The following is a 24427-nucleotide window of genomic DNA, read 5'->3' as shown; positions in this document are numbered from 1 at the left end:
CCATATTCCAATCAACATATGGGTATTACCAGTGATTTTTAAAGAATACATAGATTTTCATTCCAATCTAGGATTTTATTATGATGCTGAACTACAACTTGCATATTTTACTTTCAATGAGTTAAAATTTTAATTTTAATTTGATTTTAGATGAAAATTAAAAATGAAAGAGAGGATTTAAGATGACTGAGACAATCATCATCATATCATATTTATTTATAAAATAGTAACATGTTTTTAAATAAACTTTAAAACTTTAAAATTTTAATGTACATCACAATAAGTGTTAATCTAAATCTTTAAAATAAATATTGTTATTCTTCTTAGGAGCACAACAAAGACACTATGTGAAATTATGGTTGTAATAATCAGTTGAATAATGCACATAATAATTAATATTTAGTTTTCTTCAAGTATAATTGTTTAATGTTTATAAATATTACAAATAGATACTAACTAAAAAAAGATATTCTGTTGTATTGTAATACATGTATTTTATTTTATTGTATGAGTGTTTTAAATCATGTTTATTTAACTAATAATATAAATTCTGCTGTTAAATGGTAAACAATTAATGATTAATGGTGCTTGTAGTTTCTATGATGCACAAATTTGCCATAGTTAATAGCATAGAAGAACAACATTGAACCTGCAAGAATTTGAATCAATGGAGCAGCCGTTGTACGTTTTGGTTGAACGTATTTGTGTGACCAACGCCAATAGGCGCGAGAAAATAATCCTGCAATTGCTTTTGGTGATTTGTTGCGGCGTCCCACCCATTCAGTGACCTGGAAAAAAGCATAATGAAAATATTGAACAAAAGTAATGATAATTATCAATTGTTATTAAATTTAAGTGTTTGGTGGTAAACATTTATTTTAGGTAGCTGGCATCTAAATCATTAACTTATTAAACAAATCAAAACTAATTTTTATATACAAAAGTAAGTTAGGAATAATAATTTACATTCATCAATAAGAACTTTTGATCTAAAATATATTCATAAGCAATATTATGTATGTAATGTTAAATAGTTTTTAACATAAATAGATAGGTATTAATTATTAAATAATAAATCTTCTACTAAAACTGATGATGTACCTATCACAATTGTCATAAGTATGATAGTATTCATTTTTTTTAAGATATTGTATTTTTATTTTCAAATACACTAACACAAGACATAGGTTTCAACTTAAGAGTAAGGATTAATGACACAAGCCATATTGAATTAGATTAGTAAAGATAACTTAAGATCAATTTCAGCATTTTTAGAACTACTTGTAGGTTAAATGTTGGACTAGTGGTTACCATTTTAACGCACTCAGGGGTCACAATACTACTGTCAAACTTTGATCAGCAAAAAGTTGATTTTTGTCAGTTACATGAATCACAGGCTATCACCATTGACTACAATCTTGCCTACGGCAGAATCATTACACATAGATATGGCACGTCCAAAAAAAAAATGTAAGAATCGATTTCACAGTTGCAAACACGGAAAGTGTTCGTCGGTTCCGGGGTGCAATATTAGGTCAAACTATCGGGAGAAAAAAAATAGTTACCTCTCCAAGTTTTAATTGCCCAAAAGGTTTATCGGGTGTACCGTAGTAACGAGCAGGATCGTACGGTCCATGGACTTTTGGATTGTACTCGGCCGGATAATCACCAAAACCCATCTTGAACGATGCTGTAAAACGGACTAGATGGACCAGAAAAAACAGTGATGTCGGTTATTGCCCAATGACCAAAACCGAAAAATCGTCCAATGGTCCGCCCGGTGAAGGTTAATAAGTCGACTCGCAAATTATTATTACTATTATTAATGAAGGTTTCCTCAGGTCTTTATCAACACCTCGCTAACAGCTGGTCCCGGACAGTGTGACCAGATGTCTGTACGCGTACATTTAAAGGGAATATCTCTATTCTACTTGCACGCAGAAAGTATAGTTTTCTTAATGGCGGGAAAACCATTTTTTTTCGTTGATAGGAGCTGATTCCAATATTGACGGGCACCATATTATAATTATATCCATTGGTTTTTACCTTTATTTGATACTTATTTATTATAATACTTATAGTCCGATGTATACTAGTCAAATATTTACTCTATATTTAAATAATATGTATATTTTTTTACAAATACATTTTTTAAATATTGTTTTACCATTTCAGACCATTTGTAAGGTGCTGAGATATTGAACGAAAAATAATATAAAATAATTTCTTCGACCAAATAGAATAGTCATTAGTCATTACAGATTTTGACCATAGTGAAAAATGAGAATAAAGTTTGAAATTTGGGAATCCTGTAGTCCTATTTTAATATTGAGTAAGCTTAAAAAGAAAATTAGGAAATGTTTGGAGAGGGCTATTAAAAAGTTTGTGATTTATAGACAAATGATTCGATGTACTCAACTCAATAAAATTAGAAACATCAAGTGTGAATAAAAATAATGAGTATTATACAGAAAGTAATAAATCACAATAAACTTTTAAAAAATCCATTAGGTTTAATTTTAAAATCCTATATATTCTTATCAAACCATTTGGTAACGATTTGGAATTCAGATACAATTTGTATAGGTGTGTATTACAATTTACAACATCGATATAAGGTATAAACTATTACTATAATGTAGTACTACACCATCAATAGATTGTTGGACTATAAGAACTTTTGAGTTTTGACTTGTCGTCTTGTCTGATTCGATTCCAGCATTGCTCAACATTAAACAAAGACTTGCTAGTTGCTTCATCACATTTGTTTGGATAAGGTATCCCTCGAAGGGTTGCTGAAGAATTTAAAATATATAAAATCGTTTTCATCAAATTTTGCCACACTCTACGAAACTCAGTAGGCCCAATATTTTTTGTCTGTTATAACTCGAGCAATCATTTAATATTATATCCCATTTATCTTTTCGAGGTTTATTTGCTGCTTAATTGTTTTTCGAGGTTTTCAATCGCACTTCAAATATTAAAACGACTTGATCAAGTTGTTTCTGAAATAATTCAATACAAATATCATTACCTAGTTTAGCAAATCTCAAATTAAATATTAACCCATTACAAATTAACCTCAAAAGCATTTAAATACTTAATAAAGAAAGCATATTGTAATACGCGGAAAAACCAAATCAATGATTACCTAACGACCCTTCGTATTATTTTGTACCTAACTGCTTATATATAGACTTACTTTCAGCAAATAGATCATCTCGTTCTTTCTGAAATAATTCAACCAGATATCGAAATGTCATTAATTTGGTAAATCTTAAATTGAATTTAATGCATAAAAAATTAACATCAAAAGCTTTTAAATACTTAATAAAGATAGAACGCAAAACAATGTGGAAAAAACAAATCAATGGCTACAATTTCATACATGTATGAATACTTTTACCTACAAACACGACTGTCTAGCTGTTCCGTCCGACGTTGTCACTTTGCCAGGCAAAGATTTGTATTTTAAATGAATATATTTTTTAAAAAAATGTTTAAAAATGGATAAAATAGGTGTATGAATAAACTAATTTGTACTGACAAGACATTTCTTAAACATTGTGACCCTATGGACAAAATTATAACTTTTTGTTGTTGTATCGATAAATTGTATAATAGCCATAAAGACATTATAAAATGACTAATATTTTCAAGTATAATATTTATTAAATTTATTATTGTTTCACATTTCTCAGTACCTAACATAGAAATAGTGTAATACAGCTTCGATATTATATTATTATCAGAAATCCGAATATTATTTTTCTTTATTTTTCCGCAGGATTAGCCGCTGGCAGATACGCTGTAACGCGCGATCCGATTCTGGCCCAGCCGCAGTGCCGCCAACGCTATCCCTCGACCTTCTAGTCCGCGGCTGCTGAACTTTACTGCTCCCGCCCTTCATCCAGAGAATCCGAGATTTTAACAATAATAATATTATTATTGATTGACAATTGTTATTTTTTGTTAATATCCTATCCATCCGTTGCTGGACGTGTGGCGACGTTGGCGTATTCGATTTCGATTCCGACTTAACCTTAGTCAATATAGGTTTATTATGATTCCGAGTGCAGATTCGTCAAGGTCAAAATGCCAAGATTACGCCTGGTCGGTTCCGTTCTAGCATTCTTATGCCGAGTTCCATGAACGGCATGAACGCTCACCAAACGTTTAACGAATGATTATAATTTATAAATTATCAATTATAAACCATTTTTTTCATTAATTTATTAAATCTATCGATCTATATGGTCCCGTTCCGCGCGATTATTTCATGTTTGCACCGATGTCAACAGTATAGTACAAATATTATAATACGATGTAGAAATCTGTGGTTTTTTGGTTGTTTTTTCTTTACTCTTCGGTCTTTTCCCATTTAGTACCACTCCGTTATTTAGGATATCTACTACGCGGTCACTCTAAGAATTTGTCTTCGGGTCGGCCGACGCGTGAGCAGTGCTCAAGCAAGTTATTAACATTATAAGAGAGCACGACGGTATCATAGGTAGACATAATAGTATTAATATATTTATATGTCTACGCACGGAGTACTTGGGTCCGTAACCGCGGTCGACCCCGACCAGTCGACCCTACACCACTTCCGTCCTGCGCTCCCGTGTACCTACGGCGTGTCTGACACTCTGTCGACTGTCCCTCTGACGTCATATTTTGTGCGAGTGCGAGTGCGGCGTCTGCGTAGTGCGAGCTGCATCGTTTGTTGTCGTCACGTCCACGTCCGCTTTTATTCGTTTTCGGTTTTCCGGATATCAGCGCCGCGACAGACGTCACCGTTTCGGCGTTATCGCGATGGAAACGGGTCCGAAATAACGTCATGCGCATCTGCCGTACTGCAGATCTCATCGTCATCGGCGCTGCGTCGTGACTTTAATAATTTATAATACATTATAATATAATGTTGTCGTCACGACGTTTTTTTTTTTATTGATACAAGACCCTCGGCAACATGGGCCATTGGCCTTACAAAATATAATCTTTTAATCTTTTACATAATGTAGCTTATTCTAAATTATTTTAAATTTTGGTTTAACGATTAGTGGCTCTGCTGAATTGGACGATACTGGCTATGGATTGAGGGTGATTGTGGAGTACTTCGGTTTGTGATTCTGGCCGTCACGACGTTTATAATATCGTATTGTAATAATAAAAATAAATAATGACATTATATTACTGTCGTCTCGGCGTAAACGATATTATACTACAATTTACAATATTGTTTGTCATATTTTATTTGTCTAGTTTGATGACAACTTTCAGTTTGTTGGGCGTATAATTTCGATTTTCGATTATTTCATTAGTTGCGCCACCGCAAAAGTTCTCATCGATTGGGAGGAGTGGCAGATAAAATATTAGTTTTTACGTGTTACTGTTATATTATAGTGGCAAAAACGTTTTATGTAAAGTGCGTATAGATACGTGCATTATAAAATGATATTATAGTATATAGTATACACTATACAGATACACCCAAATATCCAGAAAATAGTGTGTTGGCAGGAGGGAGTAGGGACTAGGGAGGAAGTGAAGCCGGAAAATGTCACTTCGCGATTCTCTCGTGGACGTCATTGTACGTACGTGATACATCCATATAGTCGAATCTAGAGTAATATATAACTTATAATTTATAAACAATAGTACCTAATTGGTATAATCGATGAGAGCGATATAGAACCATATTATTCACTTTGATGCTACATAATAGGGCTAAAAGAGGGATCCCTCTTCCCATTTATGGCCTTATAAGCCAAATCAATATGTATGAATACATTTAATACATTATTTATTGCCTACGTATAGTAATATATATTATATGATAAATTATAATAACCATACTCGTAAGCCTCAAATCACACTCAGTAATTACTAATTAGTAATACTTCTATAAATACTTCTAAATGTTAACAATTCTTAGTTATTATTTAAATATGCTGTATACAATCTAATACAATAGGTTATAGGTAACTTATTAGCCCAATAAAAGTACAGCCAGTACAGGTATGTAGGGCTGGACCTAAAAATACCACTACCCCGGGGGATAAGAATAATATAGGTACGTCCATTTAATTTAAGCAGCCAAGCAGGTATCTATATAAGATGTAGGTAACTTAAATACTTAAATGTTCCATTACTTCAGTTATTGAACACCCTTGATTAGTGAGATATCAGATAAGTTCGTTCTCGGTTACATTTCATATTTTCATATCTACTTATACAAAAAATATTTGAACAACAAAAGATTCTACACATACGACGTTACTCGCACTATAATATTATAAGTAGGTACTCATATTGTGGTAATAATTTGTGTTGTTTAATGATTAAGCGATAATGGAATATAGATACATGTTCGGTAATCTAGTATAATATAGTTCTAATACTTTTAGCTATATCTGAAAAAATCAAAAAAACTGTTTTGATTTAGTGCTTTAATTTAAAATTTATACGTACCTGGGTAACTCATTTTTGAAATTCACTCATCTTGTTTTCAAACACAATAATGAAAAAATATATTTTTATTTGGTTTTCTACTTTTCTATATTTTGTGACTGATGTATAGAATAATATATTACCCCTGGGGATGTATTCCGATTTTCTCACCATAGATCCGGCCCTGAAGGTATGGTGTGATGTTTTGAAATAAAATCAGGCTTGTGGGTATTGTAAATATAAAAGACTATCCATTAGAAGAGTAACACTTTATATAGACTTATGTTATTAATCAGTTTTTTTCCATGTTTGAGATACTGTACCAAATTTTATAATTATTTAATAAAGTTTATTAAGAAGTTTTTGTTTATGTAATTTATCTACATCGCGATCAATTATAATGCATGTTAAAGATCGATGATAGATAATAAATTACTGAGAAAATTTATTATAGAGATATGTAAGCCAATTTTGTTGCTTATATACTTGTTATAGCTAATAGTTTAATCTCCAAGTGGCCGAAAAAGATATTTTACACCTTTGATGTACACAGTACCTACACTTGCAATAATTGGAGAATAAATAATAATCAACCCAAATATTCGATAAACCTATTTGATTATACATTGTATTAAATATTAATGTATGTTTCACATTCATTTTTCTATCCACATTTTTCAATTTTTCAATTGTTGTACTATACTCACACAGTATAATTTGATATTTATGGGATGATTAGAAACATACTATAGAATATAGATGATGGGAACAGTTTACAAATACACCTTTTTAAATCTTAGTAGTATCAATAGAATGTACGCCAGAGCTTGAATAAATTAATCGATTTTGTGTAATTATCCTAAGTATTAAACCTGCATAGTATAATTTTAATATTACTTTATAAATATATGCGAGATTCGTGATTACCTATTTACCTATACTAATTTTCCTTTCTCCCCAAGATCATCAATATATTACATAAAATAACTTAATACTTAATAGCTTTTAATATATTCATTATTAATTTCGATAAATTAAATTAGATCTTATAATACAGAATTCGCAAAACTATATAGGTACAGCGGAATACTGATGTCTAATACGTATTCGGATCATTAATTTTGAAAAAAAATGACATAATACTCTGCGACCTTTGTGTGTTGATATGATTATTAACATTATGACAACCAGATTAACGTATCATAATATAGATTATAGAGCACTAGGATATAAGATGTTAAAAAATGTTGTCCACTTTTGTCCTACTTTTTTAATTATACCTAATGTTTTTTTGTACTCAGTAGGTAGAATTATTTTAAGAAGCCCCCACCCCAGAATTCAATCCTTGATTCACAACTGGTAGCGTGTTATTACGTATTTTTCAATATTGATTACCTACGTCCTACTTAATATTAGTTCTTAAATTTAGTTATAGAATTTGTTTGAAGACCAATATTATAAATGGATTACAAAAAGAATAATAGAAATAAAAATATATGGTATAAGTATTATGATTATAGATGTATGTTTAACTTCTAAAGTAGATTCTCTTTACTTCATATATATTATGTCTACGTGAATAATACCATTTTAAAAGAATTCAAAATTAAGTCGATGCGCTGGACGTCGTTGACATAAGATTACTTAGTATTGGTACTTGGGTAAAATTGACTATTATTATACAAAATAAATAGGTAGGTTATATACATAATAGCTAATACTACTTAGGTTTTAGCATATTATATAAACCGAGCTAATTGATAATAGGTATATCTACTGCAGTGGTCTTACTGTAATATAGAATTTATTTTTGAAGTGGGTGGAGTGGGTCATACATCATATATTTATATAGATTTAGTACATTTAAATGGAGTATAAATATTTAAAAATATAATATCATCAGAATATTGTTGACATTATATATATTATAATATTACGAATTCGGAATTATAATTAGCTTATGCAGTATGTATTGTCTATGATTACCTGATGCTTTGATGATTAGCAAGTAGCAGCAATACTGATGTTTAGCAACCAGAAACTACAAAACAAATTTGTTATTTATGTGGAAAAACAATTTTTTAACAATAAAAGATTTAACAAAAAAAGATACCTATTGATGTCGTTAAGAAGATGCTATACTACTGACAACCAACCATGTGTTGACACTGTATAATAAACGTATAGTGCCTAATGTGCCTAATGTATTACAGTATTATACATCAAATTTGCGTTTTGCAGAACAAATTTTTTTTCATCTCTCATATATTATTAGAGTGAATTGGTCTATATTAATATATTATCAAACTAAAGTAAGAACATTATCTATGGGAATTTAAAATAAACAATTTTATTGTTATTAACTTTTGTGTCAAAACCGATTTTGTTGACTGTATAGATACTAGATTGTATTTATACCTCAAATCTACATACTATTTATGTATACAAAAAATAATAGTTTATAACCAATATCAATATTTTGAAAATCTCATTGAGTATTGTAAATTTGTAAGATTAAGTAATATATTACCTACGAATTTCAATTCCAGGAAATATTTTTAAATAACAAAAAATAACTAACATTTTTATTTATTGTTTAAGATACATAAATTCAACTTCGATGACATTTGAACAAGAAAAGTTTTTTTTTAAAGATTGTGCTTATACATATTATTTTAGATTTTGATAGGAGCGATGAATTTATTGATTTTACAATGATGTGTGTTTTATTTTTTTTGTCTGAAGAAACTTTTTAAGTATAAAAAAAATAGTATGATTTTCAACATCAATATTTTTTCTGGTTGAAAAATAAATCTATACATGTTTATCTATATATATATTATTGTTGGTATCCGCTGAACTGTTAAAAGTAAAAATTGAATGGTTTTTTTTTATATTAAAAATGAAAAAAAATAAGGGTAATCCAGAGTTTTTAATGAAATCCAGTTTTTTTTCAAAATCTGTTCTCCTACTTTACTATGATTCAAAACGAGTAGATATACTTGACATTTTCACCAAACGCTTATAGATATTAATATTAGGTATTAGCATTTGCCATGCATATAATATCTAAAATATTTTGACATTTAAAAAAAAAAATTATCAATAAAAACTATTTAGCTCGGTCAAAAAAAAAAAAATGTTAACAAGGTTCGTCAAAAGATGTTATTAGTGAAATTAAAAATAACTAAAGTGGATATTGCTCTGCTGTACATTAGGTGAAGTGTGGGTCACTGTAATGGATGTGTTAAGTATGAACACAATTATACATCTAAAATCATTATATACGAAAAACGATTCGATGACTGCAGAAGTTCTGTCAGCCAATTTTATGAAACGATTGCTATTAAAGTAATTAATTGTACTATTATACATTACTACATTAGTAATAGGTGCAATAGGATAAATTAATTTTTTCCAAAAAAATGTCATTATGAGTATAAAATATAAGTTATAATAATATATATAATATAAAAGTTTCAAGTACCCACGAATAATATTATTAAACTACAACAAAATAATTAAAATTGTGGTTCTTTGTTGAAATAGGTACCTATAATTCCTTCCAAGTTTGAAATTAAAATGTATATAAAAAAAACCATGTTTATAAGTTTTTTAAATATTTTGGTTACGGTATGATATACTTATGAGACACCTTCTTTGACACATGTGATCAAAATAAAATTTTTGCTTCCGTATATTTAATATTTTTTAAATGCTATCCTAACAACATACGAGGAACCTTGTATTAATTGTCAAGTGGTTTGATTCAGCAAAAATCAATGTTTATAAAAATAAAAAATTCTTATACTTGCATGTAAAATACTCAAAAGCAGTCAAAATTTATTTACCGTGTATAGAGAATGATAAAATAAACATTTTCTGAAAATTTCGAGTATTCATTTGTTTTTTGAATAACAACAAAGTAAGAAAACCATTCTTTAAGAAATTGTACGTCGTAAAAGTATTAAAAACTTAAAACGTTTATAGTAAACTAATGCGACTTTCCGGTTAACATGCTATTTTTGAGAAACGTATGTAAAATCCTGTATTGAATTTTCAAAAGTTAAATTTAACTAAAAATAAAATTTTTTATGAATCTTTAACTCAAAATAATTTGTAAATTTTTGTGATTTCGAAGAATTTTATCATGTATGAGAAATCGTCGTATAAACATTTGGTGAAAATGTATATCTACGGCTATTAGTAGGTATTAAAGTTTTTGAGTAATACCAAAAAAACTAAACGTTTTTGTCAAAAACTATATTTGAGTAAAAATTCCGTCGGGTTTGTCTAACTACTAGGAATTTTTACTTTTGACCACTTCCTACTCTCCCAAAGTATCATCAAGATTTACTTTCTTAACAGAAAAAATATTAAAGTTGGAGATTGAAGCATTTTTACTACTTCAAAAGGTGGTGACTAACACAAAAAAATTCATTGTAAAATCAATATAATATACATTCATTGTTAAGAACCTAAAAGCTCGAAACTCAAAAACTTATAAGCTCGTCTTTCCATGTTTGGTGCATAATAACTAGATTAAACGTAATTTTCTAACAAGATTATAGTATTTTTTTACCTATAGGTACACATTTCAATACATATATGGCACCGAATGTTCAGACTTAAGAGGGGCATTCCCCTCCCCATACCATTAAATTGTATTTAATAGTTAATAAATATCCATCGTGATTTTGTATTGATTCTAAAATATGATTTTTATGTTTAAATTTTAAGTACATTTATTCGAATTCTGATTTTTGAAATTACTAAGAATAGTTTAGAATACTATTTAAATTAAATTAAAATGGCACAGTCAAAAATTCAAAGAATACTACTAAAAGCTTTGCTGTGTTTAATTTTAGTATACCTATTATGTGTAACAATATACTTAGAGATCTTAAAATGTCAACCTTTAAATGAACCTCTAAACATGTATGTTTAAAATACCATGCAAAAGCTCACCAGCACTTAAAACCATTAGTTTCAGCATACTTCTCTCAAAACATTCTTAATGTAGTTAGATAATAGGCGTATACAACGACAATGGACCTTTTAAAATAATTCTTACTACACTCCAAGATTTTATAATTATTGATTGTGCCTTGGCCATTTCATGAAATTTGATCTTCGCTAATATTGTATCACTTAAATTCTAGCTCTGCTGTATTCTGTATAGCATGTTCAAGTATGCCAATACAATATTTTTTATTATTATATTGATAAAAAATAAGATATTCCTAGCTTTAGGCTATCCATATTCACAGATATTGTATACACTTTGCCATTTTTTAAATAATAAATGTATTATTTATATTATTGATATACAAAAACTTTAAGAAACTTAGTTTAATTTATACTTACCTCCTCCTCCAGCTTCAAGCCCGTAAGTAATATTGGGATGTCACAGTTGAAAATCCTAGAAGGTACTTGTAAAATAATCAGGGGAGAATGAGGAAAAATGGTAATTTTTATGCAATACCAATATTTAACATATTCGATTTTCTCATTTTTTTGTTATCCAAAACGAATAACTTTAGGTACCTATAATTACATTCAATTTTTCACTAAATGTTAATTATATAATTTTCTATATATTGTAAAATTTAAAAAGTATATATATTTTTTTTTTGTGGTCTTATAATTACATCAGATATAGCCTATTTAGGCATTGTTATTTATATACAGTTTACATTAAAGCTTTTGCTTATATAAGGTGATATAATTCAATTTATTATTTTACGAATTTTATAATGTTATCATTTGATTGGAAGGCCGGTCGTAAAGCTTATCCTAGAGTCTAGACTAGTCCTAGTAGATGTGGTATATGCGATGTTTGTTTTTTCAGTCTTCAAACTTTAGGCATCAAACTACTGAACACCCTGTCTCCATATTGGCGTATACATAAGTTCTCTATGCGTAGATAAATGAAAAAAAACCTAACCTATGTAAAAAAATCACTGTTTTAAGGGATTTATAATACAATAAAAAAAGCCATTACTCATTATGTATGAAAAAATAATCATAGACGAGACTCAACTATTCAAGCCATCAAAATAAACTACTGCCTAGTATCAACTATCATTCTACAGCATATTATTATTATTTTTTTAAGCTTCGGCAACTGAGGCCATTAGCTGTAGGTTGTGGTACTGTAGGGTTATGGAACACGTGTGTACAACATATTATTGTTCTCGCTGTTTCTTTAAAACATTATTAATTATGACTAATTATACTATATTATCTGGTGTATACATTTTAAATATTCTCTCCTATAGAGTATATTCGTACTTGTATTGAATTCGTAGGTAATATTGACACTACTCCTCGCCATATATCTATTATAATTTGTAATTTTATGTGAATTGTGAATAACAATATTATGTTTTTAAGCCTTTTCTAAACACGTTATTTCACTCTGACCCCTCCCTCCAGTTTGGAATTTCTGACCAAGTACATATTATATTGTTTGGAATTTGTTTCCTCGGAAATTTCTAGAATTGGTTTGGCATTATACGCAGGACGCCAAGACTTGTAGAATTTTTTGTATCGAGGGGCTGAAGAAATGTTTCCCCAGAGAGGTACCGAAGTTCAAAAATTGTAATACCTAGTTCAAACAATATTTTCACGTTTTTACAGGACTTAAACAAAAAAATGCCATGAGGGAATTTAACTACCACATCTGTCGTCTAACCGCGTAAATGCGTGTAAAGTAGTAGCACTGTGCGCCGTTCGTCGATTATTAATAGGCATAATACCTACATATCCACATAGACATAGATATTAAAGGCTGTATCCGAATTGGTTCAATTCTCCAATAATAGTTTAAACTAAGGTCTGAGAATCTCTAATAAAAAAAAAATACATAACACTTTCGAAAGAGGCGATAAATACGATCTAATAAGATTTTTATAACATATATCCCGACATTATAAGTACGAATGAAATAGATTAACAGTTGCGCAAATCCGCAACCCCGAACATTTTTCAATTCACTGATGTATTAAAAGAAGTTTAAATTAAAACATATGTGAAATTGAGAAGTAGAGACAAACAGAAGAACAAACTAAGAACAAACTACAGAAACTTAAGTATAAATATAAGGAAATATTTATATAAACAGAAATGGACAAATACAATATTGGTATAGTATCATGATTTAAAATATATTATTTTTTTTAATAAAAAAAAAAAAAATATATATTATGTACCTATAGTTAATCTTCTATAATAGTATATAAAATAATAGACTGTTATTCTATCTCGTCAAATAATATTATTATGTGCAATATCGTTCTGAGGATTATCGGGAAAAACATATTTTTTTATTTGATTTATTGAACTATGTTTAAATTTTTATTCGCTGCGGTCAGTACAGCGGATGGTGGCGATGTTTATTTTATTTATTCCAAGAAGACTGTTAATACGAGGGTCACGTCTAAATAACACAATATTCCCTTTCCCGCTTACCAATCATCCCACAGTTTATACTTGTCAGACGTTAAATAGTCGCCAATCGCCATTGTCCATAATAATCGTTATTCGCTTCGTCTGCGTGTAAATAAATATAGGTTGGTACGCCTTGCAAATATTTTACTATTTTAAAATGTTTTTATTTAAAATAGTTAAAATCGATGTGAATATGACGCGATGTATGAATGCATGACGATACTGCCATATTGCCTGCACAGCATATATAAATATAATTTATATACAATTAACAACTACCTATGATCTATATCTTAATGTATAATACATCTATAGTGAAAAGTAAAATAATTATTGCGAAAACAGTTAAGGAGCTCCGGCGATATGCCTGAGTATCGAAATGTGCAGCAATTTCAGTCAATGGCTATTTATTTGTAAATTTATAAACTTATTACGTTCAAGATAATGAAAACATTTTGTTTAAACCGGGAAGTTTCCTGCAGGAGCATAGAAGATTTTGATGACGTCATATTCATTGAGTATAAAAACGATTCTGATCGAAGACGGTGTAATGTATTATAGGTATTAATTATTATAATATATTATATTTTATTATAGTATCACTATTACTTGTTAACATATAAGTCAATATATTTAAATACCGACTCTCGACGTGTCCTGTATAACAGTGTAAATAGGATCGAGGTATTAATAGCTTAAAATTAGTCTCAATATTTTAAACATTTCATAGTGAATAGAAAATAATAATAAACGCGGCGGTAAAGAGTTTCAAGTTTTTACAAATAATATTTTTTTTAATTACAACATACAGTACCTAAAAATTGCTAAAAAAAAAGATTATAATTTGTTCTTATGAAAATCCAATTTTGTCAAAATTTAAAAAAAATTGTGCTCATGTGGTATTTTCGATATTTTTGGAACGCTGGATGAGTCTAATTTATTAAGAGACATTGTATTAAATTGTCAAGCTTTAGCTATTCAAATTGCATTTTTAATTACAAAATAATTTTTAAACCTATATAAAGGGCTTGAAAAGAGCCGACATATTTAAAAAAATGTATCGTACCTATAGAACATTTTAATATTGTTAATATTTTATAAAAATTATAGGGTTCTATAGAATATATTTTATTACTTATTAATAGTTATTATGTATGAATATTGGATATTCATTTTTGAACTAAATAAAATTTATTTTGTAACTAGAATTTTTATTTTTGACCCACAAAATGATCAACTATAGATTCAATTTTTCACTATAGACACCACCCTTAAAGTTATTAAAAGCATTTTGAACACTGCTCTTAAAGGTGATGCCAGACCCATAAAAAAACCACTTTCCTACCCATCAATGTTAATCATATACATTCAATGCTCCGATCCGAATCTAAAATGACGATGTTTCACTTTAAGAAGTCGTGTGACGTGTTGGTGTGTACCTATAGACATAGTTGAACGGATCAACCTTAACCTACAAAATGTGTATGCCAAACACATTTTCGGCTGTCAGCATATACTTTTTGCCAAAACTTCAGTATTAAATTTAATGTTAAATAGTATTTTTAATTTGTACGTCTAACGTGATGGTGAGTAGGTTTAGCTAATTAGTATAATCATCACTATCATACTTAAGTTCTACAAACTGGGACACTGAAAATATCTTATGACAATACATAATATATATACAATTACATACTTATAAATATATAATATATATCGTAAATACTTTAGTGCAGAATGATGACTTTTATATATTATTATACATAATTATATAAACAATTCAATTGCATATTTGTATTGTTATAACTTATATTATTGATGAATGTATATGTATTATCATTGATCAGATTTAAAATATTGTATAGATTGTAAATACATTGTACCTATTTTGCTATGTGCATAAATTTATATTCATAATAACATAATAGGTTTACTACACATTTCGTTACCAATACTACACATGCAGATCACATATCGTAATAAAATAGGGATCTAACTACCGTATTGTGTATAATATTTTAACATTCATTTTAGTAGTCTGATTATTGTTGTACAAAGTTTTGAAAGATTGAAAACTAGGTATTTTAGAATACATATAATTCATTATATTATACTTGTAGTATTTTATATATTCAGTAAATTATTTTTATAGAAAGAAATAATATTTTAAAAAATACCCATCCATGAACATTTATGTTAGTACATTCTAATTTAATATTCAATCTGGTCTCAGATAGTTGGAAGGTATAGGAATAAAGGTATTGGAAGTAAGTAGTAACTACATATATTTTATAGAGCACATCAAATAATTATTAGGAATTTACTATAAAGTATACCACCTATAAGCAGTTTTTTTTTCTAGGTGTTGCTGAAATGACGAACCTAATCATACCAAGCGGCTTTGTAATTTTCTTTGTCAGTTATGTGTATAATTTTATAATTATTATTATTCACCAGTTGAAAAAAGCCTGATTAAGTCCTGAGTGTCATTGTTTTGTTTTGGAAGCTAAATCCAATATTTTCACGCGTGTATATTGTTGTCCCGTCGTAAAAAATACTCAGGATATTGACGACTTAAGTGGGTTGTGTAGCCTGTGTGTAACGATTTTCATTAGAGGGCTTCACACCCCGTCTTGTTTTAAGCGCGTAAACAAAACAGCTCTCGGCTTTAATGCGGAATTTTATATTTTTAATCATATACAACGTTGCGTTTTTAATAAACACCCATGAACATTGTTTGAAATTGTTTCCTACCCGTCAGTAACGTTTATATATACTATATATGTATGTATGTATATGTGTCCTTCCACCGACACCAAAACCCGCCTGCACAGCGGTCGCCCCCGCCGAGAAACCCACCCCCAGACCGATCGACTGGATAGTGTTAATCACGCAAACGCGGGACGCCGGCCAAGTTCGGAACAAACGCCTCGTGAAAATATATTTTTCTTCCCATACACATTCGGCTTTTGTCCGGCTCCCCAGACACCGCGCTACCACCGCCGACGCCGGTATATAGTCGGTACTCGGTACCACTATATGATGTGAATTTCCAATATGCGTAGTTTAAAAACGAGATAAAACATTCATATCATAGTTTTAAGCTTAAGAGTTTCAAACCTAAAAAAAAAAAAAATGATATCAATGATCGTCGAAGTAAAAAATATCGCAATTCCATAAAATATGAACTGTGTTGATAGACATTGAATCCTTCAACATGTACGGGTTTACTGCCTATAAACTTCATACGGTTACTCCAAACCCATGTAAGTACCTACCTAACTTATTCGATAGCTGTTTATTATTTTATTTTTTTAATAACAATAATAATATAAAATCATTAATCGCTAATCAATCACAGCTTTATACGAGTCACTATCTCTAAATTCGTTTTCGTTTTTCCCTGGAATGTTTAGATACATGTCGTGTATCTATCTAGCTAACACTATTTTTGTTATTTTGAAATGTTTTACTTTATTAATATTAAGTCATGATTTTAACAAGATTTTAGTATAAAAATGAATGAGTAAATATTTGATTGGTAGTAATTCAGTAAATTTATCAAATATATAAATTTTACAAAGTTATAAATAATCATAAGTAGGTACCTAGTTTAGATTTTATATGTTCAAATTTATGTTTTTCATTTGAATTTAATTAAACTTCTAAACTTTTTAATTCTGAACAATGAACAGAGTGAGGTATTGCATGGTGTAACATTATAATGATGTGTTTTGTTTTGGGAATACAGTGTTTGTGTTCCGTAAAAGTACTTCAAAGTTTCACGTAGCTTCCGCATTTCCCTATCTATAAATTGGAATTTTAACACATATGGTACTTTAAAAAGTCCTACATTTTTGAAATGGTATATACGACCAAAACCCGAAAAAAAAAGGTTGACCGTGCTTAGCTCAGAATAGTTTTCTGGAGACGAACAATTTTAATTGCTCTAACTTATAAATAATAATATAAAAATTAATTACACTAAGTATAAGTTATCTGTTTTGTTAAAGAAATTAATTTGTTTTTCTTTTCAATATCAACACTAGTAGATCTTAGTGATATTGATACAATTATTGAATTACATTGTAAACTTGTAAATATATATTTGATAAAATCATATATTATTTTTGTATGTGTGATATTTTTGCGCATGCACCATATTGTATATTATGACAGAATGACACCAACTATATTATATTTTGACCAAAACGTTTAACTTGTATGTTAACATATAACTATTCCTGTTACAAAATGTTGTAATTTAATAATGTAGTATATTGGTAGATACAAGCATAAAGCTAGGTATAGTATACACATTAAAATTCAAGAAATGTAAATTAGAAAACAATAGCGACTAAAAATAACACATTGGTAATTAATAATTATAAAACTAATACCCTGAATCCTCCCCTATTCTGTTCTTGATGACTGAATCTAAAATAATAAATACTGTACATTTTTAAAAAGAAATTTGTTTTTCAAATCAAACTTTGTTTTTTTTTTTTTGCTAAAAATGGGGTTACATTATCGAGTTAATCTGACCTTAACTACAAGAGAAAATAATAATTAATTAAAAATCGAACTTAATTGTAATAACCTATTTGCTTATGTGAGTGGTGAGTACCAACTATTAAATCGTTGAGCTGCCGTAATCATGTCGCGTGAGGAAGACGTGTTTCAATTAACCACTGGATTTCGTGATGCCGGATTGTCATTTGTCAACATTATCAAACTAAATTAGGCACCTACATTTGTGTATAAGCACTAGGTATTTCATAGCATAATATGCGGACCATACTATTTCTGTATTCTCCTTTAAATTTCTACAGCAGTTAGAAGACATTTGGATTATTGAAACAATTAATGAGTATATCTAGTCGAACCTCTTTTGTAAATATAAAATACGGACAATATTTTTTCATGTTTACCATTGGACGAATCGTTGGTTTTGAACTCGAGGCATGTCACGTAGTACCATAAATAATATAAGAATGGATAGGCCACCAAACTTTATAATGCGAGAATGAACATTATTTGTATTGTTCAATTTTTTTTATTATAAGTAAGTATCCATTTATTTTGAAAAAACACATTTTTATTTTTGTTTTTTTTTTATAAAATGGTAAAATTTACATTTATAATTTACATATGTTTATATTTTTTGGTTATTTTGTCAAATGTTATTTAGATTTAAGTGAAGTTATCTCATCCTCATGAAAAAATATTGAGAACCAATAGCATAATATAACTAATATGTTTAAATAATATATAAGTATATATGTATGAAACTTGGTCTTAAAAATATTTCTTATTGAAATTACTTTTTGAATTAATACATAATTAAAGAATTTAAGTATACGTTTAAAAAAAAAATTCTAATTTGTATTAAATGAGTATATTTTGTACAATAATTAAATGTATAAATCTTTTTTATTAACAACAATTTTATTTTTAAGATTGAGTAGTACCTATTTAAATAGATGTTTTTTATACTACTTTTCAAATTTCATTTAATCAATTACATTTTTAATTTTAAAATTTTTTAAAGTAATTACACAACAAAACAAAAAATAAATAAAATAGAAATCCGTTCTTAGAATACAATTTGTATTTTTTTTATAATTTTTTGTTATTTTATGGTAAATTAAAATTATTTGCACGTTATTTTTTATAAAATTCTTAATGATAATTGTATAACTGTGTAGATTTGCATTTTATAGTATAATTTTCAAATAACTTTTAGACTACATGCAATAATAATATATACTCCGTGCAACTACTAAGAAATAATTAATAGCGATGTGAGAGGAGGGTTGAAAATGTCAACTTCAAAACTCTTTTATGCCGACTTGAACGAAAACAAAATCTCTATATTAGTCTACCTGTATATGGGGCTGGGGCATTCTTTTAAGTTATAACGATACTCAGATGGATTTATAAAAGTTATTTTATCAGTCCTTTCAAATTTAATTAGGTAATTCTGAATCAAAATAATATATTTCGCTGAGTTCAAAAGAGTTTATATTATTAGTCTATTCGCTGACGTAATAACTCGTATACATATATATGATTCTTAATTATTTTAAGTTCACTAAATTAACGTTCATTATAGAAAAGCCGTTATTGTTACTGTATAATGTCTATATAGCTGCAAATGCTTTTACCTCGTTACTAGAGTTTTCAATGATTCAGAAATAACCATGAATTTAATCCTTCTTCAGAGCATACTCGTAGTGTCATGACTCATGGTGGTCTGCTTAAATATACATAGTAAAATTATATAACACTATAAATTGAATAATAATAGATTATATATTTTTTTGAATCAATTTATCATACACTTATTTAATAGGCCTGAAAATTGAAAGTAATGAGTGAAGATTCTACCCAGCATCCATGTCTAGTGTTAATTTAAGATAAATAATTATTTAAAAAAAGTATTTATTTATAGTATAATATTTTTTAGACATGTTTATACAAGTATAGGTACAACAACTGAGCAACATGATTGATACAATTACATAAATTATATTAATTTAAGGTACCATAATACCAGGGTTTACAAAGAAAAAAATATAATAAAAAGTAATAGGTATATAGGTAGGTACTATTAATAATAACCTTTCTTCATAATCAAACTGTTAGTGTTTTTACCGGCTATACGATTATCATACAAGTATACAAGTTAATTTAAAAACGTTGAATTCAATGAACGTAATTTTAGTATTATTTACTATAGTTTTAATACCAAATCGAAGTGATTTCTGTGAATTTGAAAACTAATTATTCATAACATTATTTGTTTTTGTAACTGTAAAATACAACGCATTATAGTTAACTATTTATAATGCAAATTATATTGCATCATATTATAATGCTGATTAAAAAAATAATAATATTAAGAATATCTTATGGTATTCTGATATTCATATTATACAGTATTATATACTTGTACTAGTGCAGAGCTAAATAATGTAACACTGCTGTATAAAAGTATATATAATATATACAATTTACATAATGACAGACATTTAATAACGCAAAGTACACTTTTTAAATATAACTAATTACATACTAATAAGTAATAAGTGATATATTTATCTGGATTTATTTTAAGTATATAAGTTATAAATAATAAATCTTATTTTAACTTTATCCTTTAGGTTAAAACTCATTCTAAAAGATAATTATTTAAATCCATACTTTATGATCGCAATTTCGTAATTATAATTGACTATAACTTAAATTAAATTATGCGTACCTACCACTGTGACCAAATAAATAATATAGATTTAAAGTTTAAAAAAATTACAATTATTTGAAATATAAGCTACTAAGTAGAACATAATATTTTTAGCAAATTTATACTTTTATACAAACTAGAACGCACATTTTGGGGTTTTTTAACAAATGCTTATGCACACAATATTTCACTAGTGCATTAAGTTCTGAACTCTAGCTGATTGAAATTTATGAAAATAGCTTTTTAAGTTTTAATATTATGTATGAATAAGTTTAAGTACCTGCATTTATTAACAACAATAGTGGACTTTAGACTGAAAATATAATATGTTCTTATTTTAAAATTTGATGCATATATGTATACATTTAGCTCAAGGGTGGATCTTTTCTCACTATCTTGGTTGCCCCTCTAATCAATCCGACGACCTTATAGTATATTACACATTTAGTACTTAGTTTATTAATTTATTTCAGGTCGGTCGTCTGATACCGGACGAAGGACATCCGCAACCGTTCATTTCAACCCGAAAATCCCGTTCAACAACGCAACAGATCATCTTTACAGAACAAAAGACGTGAGTGTAAAAAATTATATCTTAATTTTTTAATCATACGGATATTATTATTTAGCCATCATTATGTAGTACACTCAATACTTACAGGAGATAGTTACCCACTCAAAGATAGTTACCTACTCAAATTTCAGCAGTAAATTTTTTGAATGAAACTTGTTATACATACAATGTCTTGTTCATAATTTTTTTTGGTACCTACAGATTTTCTTTTATAAATAAAATAACATCTGTAGGTATATGAACTAAATGTACCTAACAAATTATATTCATAAATATTATTTATTTATAACAATTATTGAATACTCTTTAAAATTGATATGTTAAGAGTTTTATTTAATTTCTTTTAGGTAGGTACTTACAATACACAATTATTGAAATATATTTTGATAAAATATAGTATAATTATTATTTATAGATATATTATTAGATAGTTAAGAAGGTTTCAACTTTTAATTGGATGGCACCAATATTTCAGACGTTACTCTAGGCTTTTATTTTAAATGCAATTTAATAGTTTTGTAAAATGTCCAATAGTACATATTATTATAATATTATATATAGAATAGTATTATGCAGTATAATAATTAATACTTTAACACAGATATCGGGTGTATTTCATTTAACAGTACTTATCTAAATTATTGACGGCCATATTTAAATGGATATAAATTATACATGGCAGTCGGTACTGGGATGAGAATTTGGTAAACATTAGTACAGGCATAGTATTTAAATCATGTACCTATTCATTTGAAGTGATGAATGATGATAAATCAGATTAATAAAAAGTGAAGGATGAATTGGTAGTATCTCCTATTTTCTATTTGTAGTGTGAATATATGTCTATGTTCTTAAATTATTATTATTAAAAGAGAAACATTGTAAATAATTTACCATAACAATAGTATAATTTATACTATACTGCATACTACACGTATTTATAGAATACAGACATTAACTCCGTTTTCATATTATTATGTAAATTACAATATATTTGACATAGTGAGTAATAAATATTATAGTTTCACATCGAAGTAAAAAAATAACTTGAATTATGTTATTGTACAACTGTTATGTTTTTACAGAAATTGAATTATTTAGAGCATTCAATTTTGCCAAAAATCTATTTTTTATTATTAAAGGAACATTAAAGGAATATTATTCTAAGTATTTGCTTAAGCACAGTGAAGAGTGCAAATGTTTGGTGCTCTGATGGCACTACTCAGCTTATTAAAACCTATTAGCTGTTGATATTTAAAATTATTTTATTTTTCAAAAAGTTAAATCATAAAAAAAATGTTGTTTAAAAAACTAAACAAAATCTGTATATTATAATATCTCGGAATTGAGTAATGAAATGTAAAAATGTTGTACCAACTGGAAACTTGAAACTATTTAAAACATTATGTTAGTTATATGTTTATGAAATAGTAATAAATCTTATTACTAAAAAATCTTATAAAAATTATTGACAAAATTATTAATCTTGTTTGTGGTATGTATGTATATTTTATGCTATATAATAATACACAAAATTGAGTATGTGCGATGTACCTACAATATTTTTTTTTCAAAAATAAAAATATATTTCAACTTGTATGGATGAAAATGTCAAATAACATGTGACCTTTTTTGTACCCTTCTCTCTCCCCAAAGGTCTATTTACGACTTTACGTGCCCTTTGGGTATCTGGTGTTTTCGTCTTCTATCCCCGGATTTATCATCAAGCGCTTCGGGTGTCCTCCATCGAAAACGATTCCCTGGGGTCGGATAAAAAATTATCCTGCCATGAACTCTGTAAAAATAACAAATTTAACTCCGGATGATTTCTCTGCGAGTTGTTTATTGACCTAAATAGAAGAAGAAACATGTCGTAAATATCTAACTGCAAGTTATTTTTATAATAAGTACCTATGTTGTTTCGATCTTTTAGGAAATGTATTGATATTTAAACTACGTTTAAAACCTAGTATAACATGCGAATAATCATGTAGTAATGGTTTAATAAGAGTGTAAGTGCTTACAGATAAAAAATATTACTAATTCAAATCTACTCTGTAAATGAATTATTTTTTGTTTAGCCACCTAACTATTATAATTTTTTACTATGGCGCTACACTTGTGTACATAGGCATTATAATTTTAGATTCTGAGCGGAGAGATAAATGTGTTGATTTCACGATGATGTGTGTTTTTTCTGTGTTAATCGTGTTTTGGTAGACTAAATATGCTTCAATTTTCTTCAACAGCATCTTTTCTGGTAGGAAAGTGAACCTAGTTGGTACATTGGGGGGTCAAAAGTAAAAATTCCAATAGTTTACAAACGCGTCATGAAAAACAAAGTTTTTGACGCAAAACCTGTTTTTGAAAAAAACGATTTTCTTTTTTAAGTTTTTAAAGATAACTCTAACAAAAAAATAACTGTATATACATCAAATTTTCAGTAAATGGTAGTATTTATTAACAATTTCTAGGTTAAATTTTCGAAATATTGTGACTCTCTTTGTACTATTTATATAGTAATAAAAAAATTTCGAGTTTGCAATGATCATTGAGTTCAAATTCATCACAAGCTTACAATGGCTCTCTAAAGACACCTAATGTACAGCAGAGCATTATCCACATAAAAGATTTTTTTATTTGATTATTATACATCTGTATAATATTATTAAGTATTATATACTATAGGTAAATTTGATTTTTCT

General features: G+C 28.1%; 2 protein-coding genes across 3 annotated transcripts in view; one reads left to right on the top strand and one right to left on the bottom strand.

The window, feature by feature from the left end:
- Window positions 1–391: 391 nt before the first annotated feature.
- On the bottom strand, window positions 392–1819 carry LOC111038501 (putative ATP synthase subunit f, mitochondrial). The gene is made up of 2 exons (XM_022321626.1): window positions 1566–1819; window positions 392–788 (listed from the first exon to the last, which is right to left on the bottom strand). The coding sequence occupies exons 1-2, from the start codon at window positions 1677–1679 to the stop codon at window positions 579–581; spliced, it is 324 nt and encodes a 107-aa protein (XP_022177318.1). The 5' UTR covers window positions 1680–1819; the 3' UTR covers window positions 392–578.
- A 15041-nt stretch (window positions 1820–16860) lies between these two features.
- Window positions 16861–24427, top strand: part of LOC111038499 (NF-kappa-B inhibitor cactus-like) — a 28617-nt gene continuing 21050 nt past the window's right edge. For both annotated transcript variants that reach the window (XR_002604990.1, XM_022321624.1), the window contains exons 1-2: window positions 16861–17168; window positions 21622–21722. Coding sequence is in view for 1 of the 2 variants with exons in the window: in XM_022321624.1 (XP_022177316.1) it covers window positions 17120–17168; window positions 21622–21722 (150 nt within the window). In the remaining variant the exon portion in view is untranslated. The remainder of the gene's footprint in view (window positions 17169–21621; window positions 21723–24427) is intronic.

This window comes from Myzus persicae, unplaced genomic scaffold (assembly GCF_001856785.1).
Source record: "Myzus persicae strain clone G006 unplaced genomic scaffold, MPER_G0061.0, whole genome shotgun sequence".
NCBI classification, from domain to species: Eukaryota; Metazoa; Arthropoda; class Insecta; order Hemiptera; family Aphididae; genus Myzus; species Myzus persicae.
The sequence above is the reverse complement of the archived record's forward strand: the minus strand, read 5'-3'. Positions and strand labels throughout refer to the sequence as shown.

Excerpts from the sequence above, each read along its gene's own strand:
- LOC111038501 (XM_022321626.1), bottom strand. The coding sequence starts at position 1,679 with ATGGGTTTTGGTGATTATCCGGCCGAGTACAATCCAAAAGTCCATGGA. Across the intron at positions 789-1,565 it reads GGCAATTAAAACTTGGAGAG|GTCACTGAATGGGTGGGACG; the intron begins GTAACTATTTTT and ends GCTTTTTTCCAG.